The 16,350-nt window shown below is 39.8% G+C and overlaps 3 protein-coding genes across 3 annotated transcripts in view; 1 reads left to right on the top strand and 2 right to left on the bottom strand.

Moving 5' to 3' along the window:
* Positions 1 to 1,200: 1,200 nt before the first annotated feature.
* On the bottom strand, positions 1,201 to 7,732 carry LOC103513834 (casein kinase II subunit alpha-like). Its single transcript, XM_026826938.1, is given in 7 exon segments — positions 1,201 to 2,002; positions 2,591 to 2,739; positions 3,725 to 3,883; positions 4,390 to 4,619; positions 5,089 to 5,301; positions 5,877 to 5,988; positions 7,536 to 7,732. Coding segments are annotated over 7 exon segments (1,047 nt in total). The 5' UTR covers positions 7,631 to 7,732; the 3' UTR covers positions 1,201 to 1,913.
* Positions 7,733 to 8,741: 1,009 nt separating this feature from the next.
* On the bottom strand, positions 8,742 to 9,686 carry LOC103513842 (casein kinase II subunit alpha). The gene is made up of 2 exons (XM_026826932.1): positions 9,495 to 9,686; positions 8,742 to 8,960 (listed from the first exon to the last, which is right to left on the bottom strand). The coding sequence occupies exons 1-2, from the start codon at positions 9,666 to 9,668 to the stop codon at positions 8,742 to 8,744; spliced, it is 393 nt and encodes a 130-aa protein (XP_026682733.1). The 5' UTR covers positions 9,669 to 9,686.
* Positions 9,687 to 11,466: 1,780 nt separating this feature from the next.
* LOC113469328 overlaps positions 11,467 to 16,350 on the top strand; it is a 30,391-nt gene continuing 25,507 nt past the window's right edge. Inside the window, exons 1-2 of the mRNA XM_026826936.1 lie at positions 11,467 to 11,665; positions 12,408 to 12,497. Of these exons, the coding sequence (XP_026682737.1) occupies positions 12,445 to 12,497 (53 nt within the window). The 5' untranslated portion in view covers positions 11,467 to 11,665; positions 12,408 to 12,444. The remainder of the gene's footprint in view (positions 11,666 to 12,407; positions 12,498 to 16,350) is intronic.

Here is a 16,350-nt window from a genome sequence, read left to right as displayed (position 1 = left end):
GGGGGGGCCCTTTTCTCTAATTTGTTTGAAAAGTTAAAAAACCCCCGGGCTTTTTTTTTTTTTTTTTTTTTTTTTTTTTTGTCCTCCCCCACACTCTTTGGAATTTTATTTTGTGAAAACTAACAAAATCAGACACGAAAGAAATATAAAATGGGTTTTGACATGTTATATTTATTTTATTATGTCATAATTATACAACTTAATAATTCTTAGTCATCTTTGTAACAATAAATAGGAAAAAAAAAAAAACTCGTGAGTTTGATGCAGAAATGGAGAGAGGATACTTCCAATCCAAAAGGCAGTCATATCTAGGCTAGCCTCTTATTCTTAACAAGAGATCTGCGTTGGTGTAAAGGTGTGTCCACACATAGTCGACCACCCGTCGATCCACTATGTGTGGAATTGTGTAGTGTGTACACACCTTTAAAGAGAATTTTGTAGCTATGTCATTGGTCGATTGTTTCCAACTTGACCAATTAGATACGCGACCCTCTATTTAGTATTTAATGAAGACGGTAGGGTGTGACGACTCTGGTCTTTCACAATGGGGTCTGAAACACAACGGCGACAAAGAGGATGAGTTAAGGAGAGGCCACACATAGTCGACCCCGTCGATCGACGACTGAAAACGTCTACTGCCTCGACAACATAGATTCACTTTTTCCGTCGATCGACCCGACGCTGTCGACTCTGAGTGGACAGTGTGGACACAGCTTTAGTCAGACTGTTAGAACAAGGAGGGCATGGTTAGCCCAGTGGTAACGTGCTTGCTTGCCATGGAGAACGTCCCGCGTTCGAATCCCAGCCGTTCCAGAACGAGCCATACGTATTTAGGATAAAGTCAGCCCTGGGACGGGAATCGAACCCGCGACCTAGCGCTTACAAGGAAGGAGCGCTACCCTCCTAGCTAATCTAACTGGAAGTTGAGTGGCAACAACACTTTCAGTTCCAAAATTATCTGTAACAATTACACAAAATTAAGGACATGAAAGGAGCCCAGATATTGTTTCTGGGCTTCCAAAGAGTTTAAACCCCAATCCTTCCAACACCGTGAGATAGGTGCCTTTCCTATCTCACGAGAGTTTAGACCCCAATCCTTCCAATCCATCACACCCAAAAAAAAAAAAAAAAAAAAAAAAAAAAAAAAAAACTGGATTCCTTTCTGAAAATAAAGGGGGTTCGGAAAAAAATATACCTAACTCCTGAGAAGAGAGATATATGCTGAGAACAAAATCTATATTGTATAACAACATACATACAGGGTGGGGGTTGTAGGGGGGATACATACAGGGAGGAGCGGGAGACGTGGTCTTACCTCTGAGTATAAAGTGGGGGCCCCCGGAGCCTATATACTGCGGGTTCATGTTGGTGACTTTGAGACTGCTCGGAGAACGTTCGGGAATAGGATGGAAGAGACCTTGAAGAATGACCAAATACTCGATTTTCTTCTTCCTAGCCTTTTCCAATTTAAATACTTAGGGTCGGCATACACCAAATTACTACCGAATCCGAATACTAAAAGAAGAAAATAGGTCTTCACTTGTCTAAATTGACAACTTTATTGATGAAAAAGAGTCAACCTATTTAAAGCTGTTTATTTAGTCAAATGAAGACCTATTTTCTTCTAATTTTGATATTAATTAGTACTTGACTTGCTATCCCGTTTGCTCCTCCTCCAAATGAATTAAAAAAAAAGACCTGTTTAAAAAAAGGGGGGGACTTTCAGAAAGACCAAGCATGCTCCACAGTCAAACATGAGAAACCCGTAGACCCGGCCGGGCCTTTCTCTATATACAAAACACGAGGCACAGACCTTGGTGACATCCTCAGCCTCCTCCAGGCTTCTTCCTCCTACGGCAGAATTAAAATAGAATATGTTACAGTACAAAATATAACAAGGCTGGGGTGCACCCCTATTCTCCCACAACGGGGACCGAGTTGACGATGGGAGTGGGGGACGAAGACGGTAGGGTGTGACGACTCTGGTCTTTCACAATGGGGTCTGAAACACAACGGCGACAAAGAGGATGAGTTAAGGAGAGGCCACGCATAGTCGACCCCGTCGATCGACGACTAAAAACGTCTACTACCTCGACAACATAGATTCACTTTTTCACCTCGTCGATCGACCCGACGCTGTCGACTCTGGGTGGACAGTGTGGACACAGCTTTAGACTGTTAGAACAAGGGGGGCATGGTTAGCCCAGTGGTAACGTGCTTGCTTGCCATCGAGAACGTCCCGGGTTCGAATCCCAGCCGATCCGGAACGAGCCATACGTATTTAGGATAAAGTCAGCCCTGGGACGGGATTCGAACCCGCGACCTAGCGCTTACAAGGAAGTTGAGTGACAACAACACTTTCAGTTCCAAAATTATCTGTAACAATTACACAAAATTATTTGTAAATACATGAAAGGAGCCCAGATATTGTTTCTGTGCTTCCAAAGAGTTTAGACCCCAATCCTTCCAACACCGTGAGATAGGTGCCTTTCCTATCTCACGAGAGTTTAGACCCCAATCCTTCCAACACCGTGAGATAGGTGCCTTTCCTATCTCACGAACACGGAAGAAAGAAAAACTAGTTACTTACAGAAATAAGGATGATCCATGGCCTCGCGAGCTGTGAGTCGCTCATAGTGATCATATCGGAGTAGCTTGTCTAGAAAGTCGAGGGCCTCAGGGGACACCAGGTGTTGGTTTTCAGTGTGGACGAATCTTTCCCATCTTTTCCGCGAATGTCTGCGAAAGAACAGTTCACATTAGGCTCCAATACTGATTGGTAGAGAGCTTTAGGGTCCCATTATTTGAAATATTTAACGTTATATGACAAAAAATTCGTTCCGGCCCAAGTGTCCGTCTTACGTTTCAATTATCGTCACGTAAGTTAGCCGTGCAAAAACTCTCTGTTACCTTTAACAAGGTTAAGTCTGGCTTAGGGACTTACCTACAGGGGGTAGAACAGCCTAGTCTGCCTGGGGGACCAATCCGAAATTTCCCTTGCTAAAGAAATAGCAAAGGTTGAGTGCAAAGAGCATCCACTCGTAAATTATTAGTTCAATGTGGTACTTGTCTAGATATTCAAACATATACGTACCTTCCTAATATATTCTTGTCTAGAAAGTCGAGGGCCTCAGGGGACACCAGGTGTTGGTTTTCAGTGTGGACGAATCTTTCCCATCTTTTCCGCGAATGTCTGAAAAGAACAGTTCACATTAGGCTCCAATACTGATTGATAGAGAGCTTTAGGGTTCCATTATTTGAAATATTTAACGTTATTTGACAAAAAATTCGTTCCTGCCCAAGTGGCCGTCTTACGTTCCAATTATCGTCACGTAAGTTAGCAGTGCAAAAACTCTCTGTTACTTTTAACAAGGTTAAGTCTGGCTTAGGGAATTACCTACAGGGGGTAGACCAACCTAGTCTGAAATTTCCCTTGCTAAAGAAATAGCAAAGGTTGAGTGCAAAGAGCATCCACTCGTAAATTATTAATAGTGAATTATGTACAGCCAATTATACCTGTTTTACTAATGTGATACTTACATCAATGAGTTTTTTTCACGTACCTTCTCAAACTAATGGCAAATCTAGGATCTGTTTACGTACCTTCCTAAAATATCTACAAATCTAGGATCTATGTACGTACCTTCCTAAAATATCGGCAAATCTAGGGTCTAGTAGTCTAGTTCAATGTGGTACTTGTCTAGATATTCAAACATATACGTACCTTCCTAAAATATCGGCAAATCTAGGGTCTAGTTCAATGTGGTACTTGTATAGAAAACGGGTAGGGCGATTTTTTTTTTTTTTTTAGATTTGATAGAGGGAACTATGATTATAGCCCCAAAATCAAATAAATAAGGAAGACAGGATAAGAGAAAGCCAGCTGTTCGGAGGACGAACCTTGTCTGTTTAGGATAAACTTAACCTTTTTTAATATTTAAACAAGGTTTTTTTATTTACATATGTTTAAACTACACCTATGAAATTAATGAAATATATAAGACCTTATTTAGACTGCGGGAGTAAAGGGACTTTTCAGTCTCATTCTGGCAGGATAAACAAGGTATATTCTATTCTAACCTTAGGTGGAAATTAAACCCGCAACCTAGTATGCCCAGATATAATTTTTTTTGCTGACGCGAACGAGGATCACCAGAAACGCGATCTAGAGCAGCAACCTTTTTAATAAAAAGTTTGGAGCCTTTTTATTTTGACTCGCTCTTAGTACGCGTCCACAAAGGTGACCATACCATAGAGCAGTTCTTCTCAAAGTTGTTACCACCGCAGCACACTTTTAAAGACTTCAATTTTACCACGTTTATTTTCTCTTGCGTCGGTACTAGGCTATGGTCGAGGATCGGTTCTCTGTTGTGGACGAATACTTAGAACCTAGCTTCTAATTCAAACTCGAGTTTAGAACTCACCTGATAATCAGCTAGGAGCTCAGGACCTTTAAAATATCTAGACGCTACCCGCACGTTGTATTCCTGGCCAGGATGATAGAACTCGGCAAGGCCCCAGTCTATTAGACGGAGCTTGCGGTTTTCATGGTCAATCATCACGTTGTGAGGCTTAACGTCTCGGTGCATGATGCCCATGCTGTGACAATAGTCCAGAGCCTACAAACATACAGAAAATTTATTAGTGCACTCGATTTTTTTTTACGAATATTTGTATCTTTCTACTAGTAATGTACATTATATATTCAATATAGTCATTTATAAAATAAAGTTATGAAATAAAAAATAGGGAGGACAATATAGAAATTTTATCTGTTAAGGATAAAGTTTGCAGAAGGCGGGAATCGAACCCGCGACCTTGAGCTTACAAGGCGTATGCGCTACCCTCTAAGCTAAATTAGACTGGCACTCAGGCTCTAAAGGTGTGTCCACGCACAATCGATGGCCGTCGATCGATGGTTGATCAATGGCTGGTTGACTATGTGTGGACACACCTTTAAGGTCGTAGTCGTACAAGTAAGAGAAAATTTCCATAAGACTCCATTTTTTCAAGCTGTTTTAATTTTGAACTTTCTTTTCAATGGCCAAAACCACACCTAAATGAACATATATTATGATATCTACTTACCTTCAAGAGCTCATATAGGTAGTAGCGTATATCATAGTCGGTGAGAGTTTGATACAGTTGTTTGAAATCTGTGTTGTTGACATGTTCGAAGATCAGAGCTGGTGTCCTAGATACCGGATCTTTCACTACGGCTTGCAATGTGATTATGTTTGTTCCTCCGCGCAGGTTCTCTAGGATCTTGATTTCTCGTTTGATTTTCTTTTTCTTCACAGGCTAAAGGAAAGAGAAATATTTCTGTTTAGAACATAGTTTTGAACGTTTAATAGGTAATTAATTACTCACAGTCAAACTATTAAAAAGAATACTGAAGTAAACTTGCGAAGTTGTCTCATAAAACTAAATTACATACATATTTAAATGTTTTAGTCATATCAACAATCAAACCTGCAATTGCCCTGCAACCCTCATAAACTTTCATTAAGCAGTGATATGCTTGTTTTGCTCCAAATGACAAACAAGAACACACACAAGTCAACACAGAGTATGTGTAGGTTTGTCATTGATTTTTTTCATTTCCATTCTACTTGAGCAGTTGATTGGACAGACAAATAAAATGATGATGACTCATGCTACAAAATTAGATGCTTGCATTTTTTCTCATTCCTTCCTCTGGACATTTATATTGTTTCAACAGCTAAATTAATTTAATAAATCTTGAAATGAAGAAAAAGTGTCAGTTTTATTCTCAAACTAAAACAAACTCAAATGTTTCTGATTGACTTTTCTTTCTCTTAGAAAATCCTAATATGTACTCAATACCTAAATCTCAACAAAAAAGTTTTACTTACCTTCAAAATTTTAACTACACACTTATCACTACTTTGAACATTAATTGCTTCAAACACTTCACTATATTTGCCTCGGCCAAGCTTCCTTACGAGTTGATAATCATCCTGTTGTCTGCAAGGATAAAACAAAATATCATTCATGTTAATTTCATTCAAACAGACAAAAACAATGTAATTTTCACACTGTTATCCCAGTCACTCACACTCAGACCCTTTAGAACAGGGTGACAGAAAAAGCTTAAGATCCAGGTCTCTCAAACAGTCTGACAGACCTAGGTCTTGAACTTTTCCTGTCACAAATTCCATCAGTAGGAAGGTCTGTGTGAGTGGCTGACATTAGAAGTCAGTCACAAGGTGTATTTTTGTTTCAGACATGGAATGGTTGAGGAATGCACCGATTTCCAATAGCTTAGTACCTACACAATACACATGCTACCTAGTAGGTGTAGGTAGTTCAACTAATTCCAATATTTTCTTTGAAAAGAGGGGAAATGAGTTTCAGAACAGGGGAAATTGTAAAAAAAAAGTTCCTTGACTTTGAAAGAGGAAGTGATAGAACATTCTCAAACTTCTGGAAGTAGGATGAAAGTACCAACTATTACAACATTTAAACTAGAAGTAGGTGCACAATAGGAACTTATTGTACTTTTTCCTCCCTCACAAATGACAAAAAGAATCTACTTACTATACAGATGGAGCAGATAAACATACTATCTGCCATCATGCATAAGAGCAAGTGATTTGAATGAAAGAATAATGATTATTTTTGGGATATCTAAAAATCTGAACCAGCTTTTGTGGAATTTACATTGGACTAAGAGTTTCCCGTAGGTACTAAACCATTGTTTATAGCACATGCACAAAGAGCCCACTCTGAGGCTTAGTTGTAGGGGAAAACAGCCCCAAAAGATGGGTGCAGCTTATACAAAGAATTGTATGCTTGTATGCACATATTAGCTAAGTGTCCACTGGCATTAAAATTTGTAGAAGTTGAATTTCGCGATTATGTTCGCGAATTTCGCGATTATGTTCGCGGATTTGGCGATTTTGTTCGCGGATTTCGCGATTTTGTTCGCGGATTTTTTAAACCAGGAATAGTTCGATTTAAAAAGTGAGCACGAGGCAGACAGGGTCAATGTCAAAGCTGAGGCATACGAGGATGTACTAAATACAGGAACAAACAGAAAACTTCGCGCCGCGTGCTTGAAAATCTGCAGGAATGTTGAACATGCGCTATTATAATCGGGCTAACAATACTGTACAAAAGGTAAAATAGGTAAATTTTCCTTTTCGAAAAAAAAAACGATTATGTTCGCGGATTTGGCGATTATGTTCGCGGATTTGGCGATTATGTTCGCGGGTTTCGCGATTGTAAAATTTGTAGAAGTTGAATTGTACAAAAGACTTTCCTGTGACTTACTATGCAAACAAAAACTAGCCTATTGCCCAAATCAAGCAGCACAATACCATTACTAGTGGCTTCTTACACCAGTATTTACTAACAAAAATTCTTGCTCTCAAGTCAGAATTGGTTCAATTTTCATAGATCAGATGTTTGGACTTGATGCTTCAGTGTGACTTGAGAGCCAGTATTTTGTTAATAAATAATGGTGTTGAACTTACTCAATCATTGATCCATTCCTAAACTGTAAGACTTACCCCCAATCTACAACATAAGACTCATAGTCCCAATATTCACGAGGTTTGTGAGAGTTGACATCTGCATACACACGTGCTCTGCTTGGAAGGGCCATGATAAATTTCACTTGAACTTTATAACAAAATGTCAAGAGAAGAAATTTTGAATGAGATCTATTAAATATTTTAGAAATTAAAATATTGTCCAAGGGAAGAAGTCTGAAACAGAGAAAATGCAAGATCCAAAATTACAATAAATGATGGGAGGGGGAAAAAATGATTGAAAGTATAGAAATAAAGACAAAAATAAGGTGTGAACAACCTGGTATTCCAGTGTTGAAGTGCATTTTTGCCAGGAGGTCTGTGATTGTCAAGAATTTGGATTGCCACCCACCCAATATTAATACAAAATGGAGTTTCATGTTCTTTGGCATTTCTATTACACAAGGAAAGGGGTTTCTTGGAATTTTGACTTTGTATTCCTTTTACAATCAATTTTCTTTTACAATACGAAAGGGATATTTGTGGAGGGCAATTGATATAAAAATGCAAGAGTAAATGACAAATTATCTCACATTTTGAAAGAGAAAAAGTGACACTCAGATCCAGTCTCATGTTAAAAGGTACTTTGAGCATTGTGCAATTGTAGATGCATGAAAAATGTTCAAAAATGGGCTCACATAATGACCTGAGGGGTCAGATAGCTTCCAAATCTATAGTTTCTTGTTTGAAAGGCACTTTGGGCTTCCACAGAAGTCAGTCCAGACATATGAAAAACAGCCCAAAAATAAACCAGCATAAAATCAATATGAGACTGTAGGCCAGGTGATTATTTAGTTTGTTGTCAACTGAGATGAGAACTTCTGTCTAGAAGGGATAGAACCAGAGGTCTCGTATAAGTTGTTGGAAAAGTTCAAAGAGTAAACCCTAAGAGTACTGTAATTTGAGTTCACAGACAGGCTATCATTATCCAAATCTAGGCGGCAAATCTAGGGTCTACTTGTCTAGATATTCAAACATATACGTACCTTCCTAATATATCGGCAAATCTAGGGTCTAGTTCAATGTGGTGCTTGTCTAGATATTCAAACATATACGTACCTTCCTAAAATATCAGCAAATCTAGGGTCTAGTTCAATGTGGTGCTTGTCTAGATATTCAAACATATACGTACCTTCCTAATATATCGGCAAATCTAGGGTCTAGTTCAACGTCTTGTCTAGATATTCAAACATATACGTACCTTCCTAATATATCGGCAAATCTAGGGTCTAGTTCAATGTGGTACTTGTCTAGATATTCAAACAGCTCCTCAGTGCCGAGAACCTTGGCAATTCGCACCAGCTGATCATAGTTGTCATGCCCGTGGAAGAAAGGTTCTTTTCTAAAGATCATACTGGCCAGCATGCAGCCCAGCGACCACATGTCAAGAGAATAGTCGTACATCTGAAAATAGAATAGAAAGATATTTAGAATAGTATAGTATAGAAAACGGATAGAGCGATTTTTTTTTTTTTTTTAGATTTGATAGAGGGAACTATGATTATAGCCCCAAAATCAAATAAATAAGGAAGACAGGATAAGAGAAAGCCAGCTGTTCGGAGGACGAACCTTGTCTGTTTAGGATAAATTTAACCTTGGGTGGAAATCAAACCCGCAACCTAGTATGCCCAGATATAATTTTTTTTGCTGACGCGAACGAGGATCACCAGAAACGCGATCTAGAGCAGCAACCTTTTTAATAAAAAGTTTGGAGCCTTTTTATTTTGACTCGCTCTTAGTACGCGTCCACAACGGCGACCATACCATAGAGCAGTTCTTCTCAAAGTTGTTACCACCGCAGCACACTTTTAAAGACTTCAATTTTACCACGTTTATTTTCTCTTGCGTCGGTACTAGGCTATGGTCGAGGATCGGTTCTCTGTTGTGGACGAATACTTAGAACCTAGCTTCTAATTCAAACTCGAGTTTAGAACTCACCTGATAATCAGCTAGGAGCTCAGGACCTTTAAAATATCTAGACGCTACCCGCACGTTGTATTCCTGGCCAGGATGATAGAACTCGGCAAGGCCCCAGTCTATTAGACGGAGCTTGCGGTTTTCATGGTCAATCATCACGTTGTGAGGCTTAACGTCTCGGTGCATGATGCCCATGCTGTGACAATAGTCCAGAGCCTACGAACATACAGAAAATTTATTAGTGCACTCGATGCTAAATTCCAAGAAGGAATAAAACCAAAGAACACTTCTGGGAATGGAACAGACAGCTTAATGCGGAAAACGATGTGAAAAATATGTCGTTCGATTCCGAAATTGGAGAAAAAACTTAAAACACATGCCGTAGAGGGGCCTCTAGGCATTTAATGAGAAATACTGCTTTACTGCTAGGTGGAGATTTCGGTAGTAGGCTAACTGAATGAAAACGTATTAGAATCGTGTGAAATCGGAAAATTTGGAGAGCTAGACAGTTCAACTGAGGCCACAAATCAAGAAACTGTGTAATGCATCTAGTTTTATGTTTTAATTAATTGATATTGAATGTGAAAAGTCAGGCAGGAGATGGAAACACGCCATTGCGTAAGGATAGGACTAGAGAATTTTCACAGCGACAAGAATTGTATTTCTCACTTACCTAGATCATAATTTATACATAAGTACATAAAATAAACAGTCTGGTTGACAATTCACAATACGCTTTAGGAAAATAAAGTATTTAAAATCAAATTCATGGATAATCGCCGGCTTCAGCCAAGAAAGATTTTGGTTGAGTAAAAAAAAATGGCTACACAGTCCCGCCACACCGCGGTACAAGGCAGACTGAAGAGGAAGAGGAAAAAGAAATAAACATTACCCCTCTACAGTTTATTGGGAGTTTCCGAATAAATCCGCAGACCGCAGCACTTGTCGGGGGCACGTGATGAGTCATGAAATACAAGGAGGTTCATTGGAGTGGACTCTTGACACGATGAAGCCTTTCCTAGTGAGTATTTATGAATTTAATCGTAGATTAGATTAATGAAAAATTTAAAAATCATAATAACTAGGCTTGCCAAACGTCCCGAATTGGCCGGGTGTCCCGTTCAGTTTTTCATTTTGGGGCGTTTTGTCCGGAATTTCCGTTTTTGTCCCAGAAAAATTCCCGGCGTCCCGTTCAGTTTTTCATTTTGGGGCGTTTTGTCCCGAATTTCCGTTTTTGTCCCAGAAAAAATTCGGGACGCTTCAATAATCCTAACATCCAATGTTTACCTACCATGCTGGCACCGGTCGCTATGCGCATTTATATGTCATAGCTACTCATTTTTCTCACGAGGCTGAGTGGGCCCCGCAACAGCCAGTCACGGAATCAATCATTTGCATGATACAAATTTCATGACCCCGCCGGGAATCGAACCCGGGTCTCCCGCGTGCAAGGCGAGCGCAGTGATCACTACGCCATGGGAGCTGACAAAAATACAATAGAGAATAGAATATACCCTGCTTATACTGCCAGAAAGAGACTGCCAGAAATATAGAGATTGTACAGTTTGTATTTAACAAAAGAGTGTACCTATCTATGTACATAGTACAATTGGAAAAAAAAATGGACACCTTGGATCTTCTGCTCAGGCCAAAAGTTATATTTAAAAAAGCCTCTAAAAATATTTTTTATCATTGAGCCATAGGATGAAAAAGCTACTTTATAAAAGGAATTTTTTTACTTTGTTACATATATGCTAGTCAAAAATGTTGTTACCCACATACACCAAGATAAATTTTATGACTTGACTTAGACTCGAACCACCAACCTCCAGATCCGAAGTTTTATTGTTTTGTTTTGTCACAAATTTCATTTTCCACTAATACGCCCAGAATCCTAGATAAATTTTATGCCTTGACTTGGACTCGAACCACCAACCTCCAGATCCGAAGTTTTATTGTTTTGTTTCGCAGAGAAAATCTGTGTGAACCCTGGAGCGTCTGGATGAGGCCGTAGCCTTCCCCTTCATTCCCGCCCTTAATCCCTTGCCTGCCTCCCCTGTACGGTTCTTTGGAGCGAGGCCTAACAGGAACAACGAGGTGAAACCGGGAGAGAGTAATGTGCTTAGGAGACAACTGGCGAGGTACTTCCTCCGATATACGCAACGAGTGAGTCATGACTTCAGCCAAAACAAGTGAGTATTACTTTTTTTTACACTGATGATGTCAGCAAGGGTGAAACATGTCTGTCCAAATAAACAATAAAAACCCCTCCCCCAACTGTGAAGAATATAAGCTACTGTTGTTCTTCTTTTTCAAGATGAATCTTCACAAAGTTACGTCAGAATCTATCAGTATATTACTTATTCATTTACGACATTATTAAGGTTTGACAGAGGAATCTGTAACAACGGAGGCCTTATCGTCCCGAAAGCGAAGAGAGAAGAAAGACAGGATAGGAGAAAGCCAGCCGTTCCGAAAATGAACTTTATCTATTTGTGATGAATTTCGCCCCTTTCGGGAATCACCAAAAATTATCTCAGGTTTATCATAAAAGTTGAGCAAATAATTGAGAGGTAGGTAGGTACCTACTCACACTCAGTTCCATAATGTAATTTTGATTTGCCTTGTAAGCTCTAGGTCGCGGGTTCGGTTCCCGCCTGGGGCGGATTTTATTCTAAAGAGATAAGGTTCGTTGTCGGAACTGCTGCCCTAACATTTGGTTGTTAGGGCAGCATTTGATTGGGTAATTGTTGGCCTTAACGATACATATTTCTCGTACATTGTACTTTATACGGTAATTTCGCCCGTTTCGGGAATCGAACCCGCGACCTAGCGCCACAATCGTCCAGTTGAAACTTAGAACCCACTACGTTCGCTCAACTGTCGACTGTTTGTGGGTATTTAGATTAATGTAAGCATTGCGATTGGTTTCAGACTTGCCGTAGTACCAATAGAAGCTCGCATTGAGAATATGTCTTCGAGTAAACTGGAGCTCAAGTTTAAAACCAACATCGATAAGCCGAGGTAAGAACCAAGAGGTTTAACATCACCGCCATTTCCATGAGAAGATCTTAGTTAGGTAAGCATTGATCGGTCATCAGACTCGTTAATAGTTTTCATTCAAACAGAAATGGGACCTTCTGTAGGAGGCCACACAGAAGTGAGCTCACAGAATCGGGGATATTTCGCGTTGGTAGGTAGGTAGCGACTACGTACCAAATTAAGGAGCGCGGTAGCGCTCCGCCCCGCCAAGTCAAGAAAGTTTGACCGCGTTAAAATTACACCAGCGCGAAGGACCCAAGTACTACTGTCCGTAGAGTTAAAGCGCTATAAAGGAAAATAATAATAATAATACACCATCAGCCAGCCTAGTTTGCTTGGTTGGTAGCGCGTCTACCTTGTAAGCGCTAGGCTGCGGGTTCGATTCCCGCCTGGGACGGATTTTATCCTGAACAGATAAGGTTTGTTCTCGGAACGGCTGGCATTCTCCTATTCTGTGTTAATTCTCTCTCCGCTTTCGGGACGATAAGGGCTTAGCAGTTACAGTTCCCTCTGTCAAACCTCGTTCCTATTCTGTGTTAATTCTCTCTCCGCTTTCGGGACGATAAGGGCTTAGCAGTTACAGTTCCCTCTGTCAAACCTCGTAAAAAAAAAACTTCACAATACATGCAAACATTGAGACATCATTATAGGTAATCAGGTACCTACTATCTAGAGACAGTACCTAGATTAGCTACAAGTATCATGTACCAACTACAGACCTACCTAAATATACCTACCACACCATCACCTCAATAATTGGTTTTTCAATTGATCCAGGGATCCTCCTAATTACGTAGGTAGGTGATTGCAGTGCAAAGTAGGTACATTCTTATTCTTTGTCTGTCAAAAACTGGTTTTACTAGTATAATAATTTAATACCTACCTACTTTACTTTACTTTGGTACCTACCCAATCTAAACCTACAAAATCAGTAGGTTGTACCATATTAATACCTATAGGTTGTGTGATGAATAACGAATACTTAATTATATGTGTGATGAATGATCAATACTTATAATTATGAATAAGTAGATATAGGTACGTACGTAGGTATGCCCAGGGCCGTATTTAGGTCCTTAACGAAAGCTGATAAATTCTTTCTGTTTTGATAGAAAGATAGGAAAAAGAGGGAGGTTTACTCCAGTAGCCAGATCAGGTTTGGAAGATCTTCTCATGGAAATGTGTTAAACCTCTATCAAACTATTTGGTTCTTACCTCGGCTTATCGATATACCATTATCCGCCGTGTTCACCCGGCCAGGAACCTACGACCTCCAGTCTAGAATTCTACTGTCCGCAACCGCAGCCGAGGATAGCAAGGACTTTGTACCTCAAGATAACCGAACGGATGCGATACTCATCCTAAGTCAGACAGAGGAAGTAGGGAACAATTCCTAGCGGTAGAGAACACTACCGAGCAGTAGGGAACAGAATTCTTGCTGTGTAGGGAACACTACCTTGCAGTAGGGAACAAAATTCTTGCTAGGTAGGGAACATAAGTCTTGTCGTGTAGGGAACGGAATTCTTACTCTATAGAGCACAGTTCCCAGTGGTAGGGAACACTAACTAGCAGTAGGGAACAGTATGAATCGGTATATTCCTTTCGTAGTGGTAGGGAACACTACTTAGTAGAAGGGAACAGAATTACTTAGTAGAAGGGTGTAGGGAAGAATCTATCCAATCAACCCATTGTGGTTACCCACGCAACTGTACTAGATGAACTGCTGCCCTAACATTTGGTTGTTAGGGCAGCATTTGATTGGGTAATTGTTGGCCTTAACGATACATATTTCTCGTACATTGTACCTACTTTATATCGTAAGGCCAACAATTACCCAACCCTCGCATCGGTGCTTCAAATTTTCGGAGTCGAGGGAGAGCCCAGGCCCCCTCGGCCTCGCTAAATACGGCCCTGGGCATACCTACGTACCTATATCTACTTATTCATAATTATAAGTATTGATCATTCATCACACATATAATAAAGTATTCATTATTCATCACACAACCTATAGGTATTATAATTTGGTACAACCTACTGATTTTGTAGGTTTAGATTGGGTAGGTACCAAAGTAAAGTAAAGTAGGTACATAGTTATTAAATTATTATACTAGTAAAACCAGTTTTTGACAGACAAAGAATAAGAATGTACCTACTTTGCACTGCAATTACGTATCTATGTAATTAGGAGGGTCCCTGGATCCTTTGAAGTCTTATCGTCCTGAAAACGAAGGGAGAAGGAAGCGACAGGATAGGAGAAAGCCAGCCGTTCCGAGAACAAACCTTATCCGTTCAGGATAAAATCCGCCCCAGGCGGGAATCGAACCCGCAGCCTAGCACTTACAAGGTAGACGCGCTACAAACCAAGCAAACTAGGCTGGCTGATGGTGTATTATTATTATTTTTTACTTTCTATTGCTACAATATAGCGAGCTATACTAGTACCTTCCTAATGAAAGTATTGCAATCGGTCCAAATTTTCAAAACCGGGAAATGGTACCTACCTAATTGGTTGGAAATATCCGTTTATTTATTTATTTATTTATTTATTTATTCCTTTGTAGCGCTTTAACTCTACGGACAGTAGTACTTAGGTCGTTCGCACTGGTGTGATTTTAATTTGGTACGTAGTCGCTACCTACCTACCAACGCGAAATATCCTGATTCTGTGAGCTCACTACTTCTGTGTGGCCTCCTACAGAAGGTCCCATTTCTGTTTGAATGAAAACTATTAACGAGTCTGATGACCGATCAATGCTTACCTACTACTAGGTACAAGGTACATAAGTACTATTTATAACTTAATAATAAATAAATAATAAGTAGATATACCTACCTAATTTGTTTCGAACACCTAACAAATGGCCTTCCTGCCTTCCTCCGTTATAATTATTATTATTATTTCTATCTACCTAATGTCATTCACGTGATATAGATCACGTACTACGTACATACATAATCATAATCACCACACCACGTAGGTAATCTCTAACGATTAATCCGGTAAGTAGGTGCCTATGGTAGGATATTCAATAGTCCCAGCACCTATGGACGGAGCCCATAAAGGACCATGGGGCGCTGTGGATACGAGCAATACGGGTGAAAAAGTGAGGATATGATTCGTCCAAATTCAAAATTCTGCTTTTCCATTGGCTATTACACTTGTAAGATACTTTTCCATACTTTGGTGATTTAGGGCAACGGAGAGCCACTTAAAAGAAAGACAAAAAATTGTGCAAAGAAACAAGGACTTTATGGATCTCTTTCATACCAAGCCCATTCCGTAGTAGTCTGTCATTAAATGGTCTAAAAAAGGATACAATAAGCCCAACTTCAAAATCTTAATCAAGAACCCCCTACTTGTGATACATCATATCAAAGGCCTTAAAAAACGTAGTACTTTAGTACAAGTTTGAGCTCAATCCAACAACGAGGGCCAAAGTTGTGGCCTTTCCAATTTTTCATTTTTCCATGTTCTCCCGACAATAGGGGAAGCACCAAAAAAGGGAAATTCATCTCGTTCGGTAATTTGTGCTTCAAATAGGTCCCACTAATAGTTCATATTGAAATTTGAAACTCGAAAATAAAATTTCGAAACATCCATTTTTAAGGCCATCAGGGCCGAAAGCCTGAATTTCATTTTTGGGACTAGTTTTCCCTGAACTATGTAGTTCAATTAGTTCATGTACCAACCTCAGTGGTTAGCAAATAAGCCCTTTTCATTTCGATTCTGGGTCAATGGAGTCTAGAAATCGATTACACATTACAAGGACCTAGAGTGGTCAATACAGACCAACCTTGAGCTGTGTCCACACTCCACACATAGTCGACACGG

The sequence above is a fragment of the Diaphorina citri genome, unplaced genomic scaffold (assembly GCF_000475195.1).
Source record: "Diaphorina citri unplaced genomic scaffold, Diaci psyllid genome assembly version 1.1 scaffold1033, whole genome shotgun sequence".
NCBI lineage: Eukaryota > Metazoa > Arthropoda > Insecta > Hemiptera > Psyllidae > Diaphorina > Diaphorina citri.
This window is presented reverse-complemented; position numbering and strand designations above follow the sequence as displayed.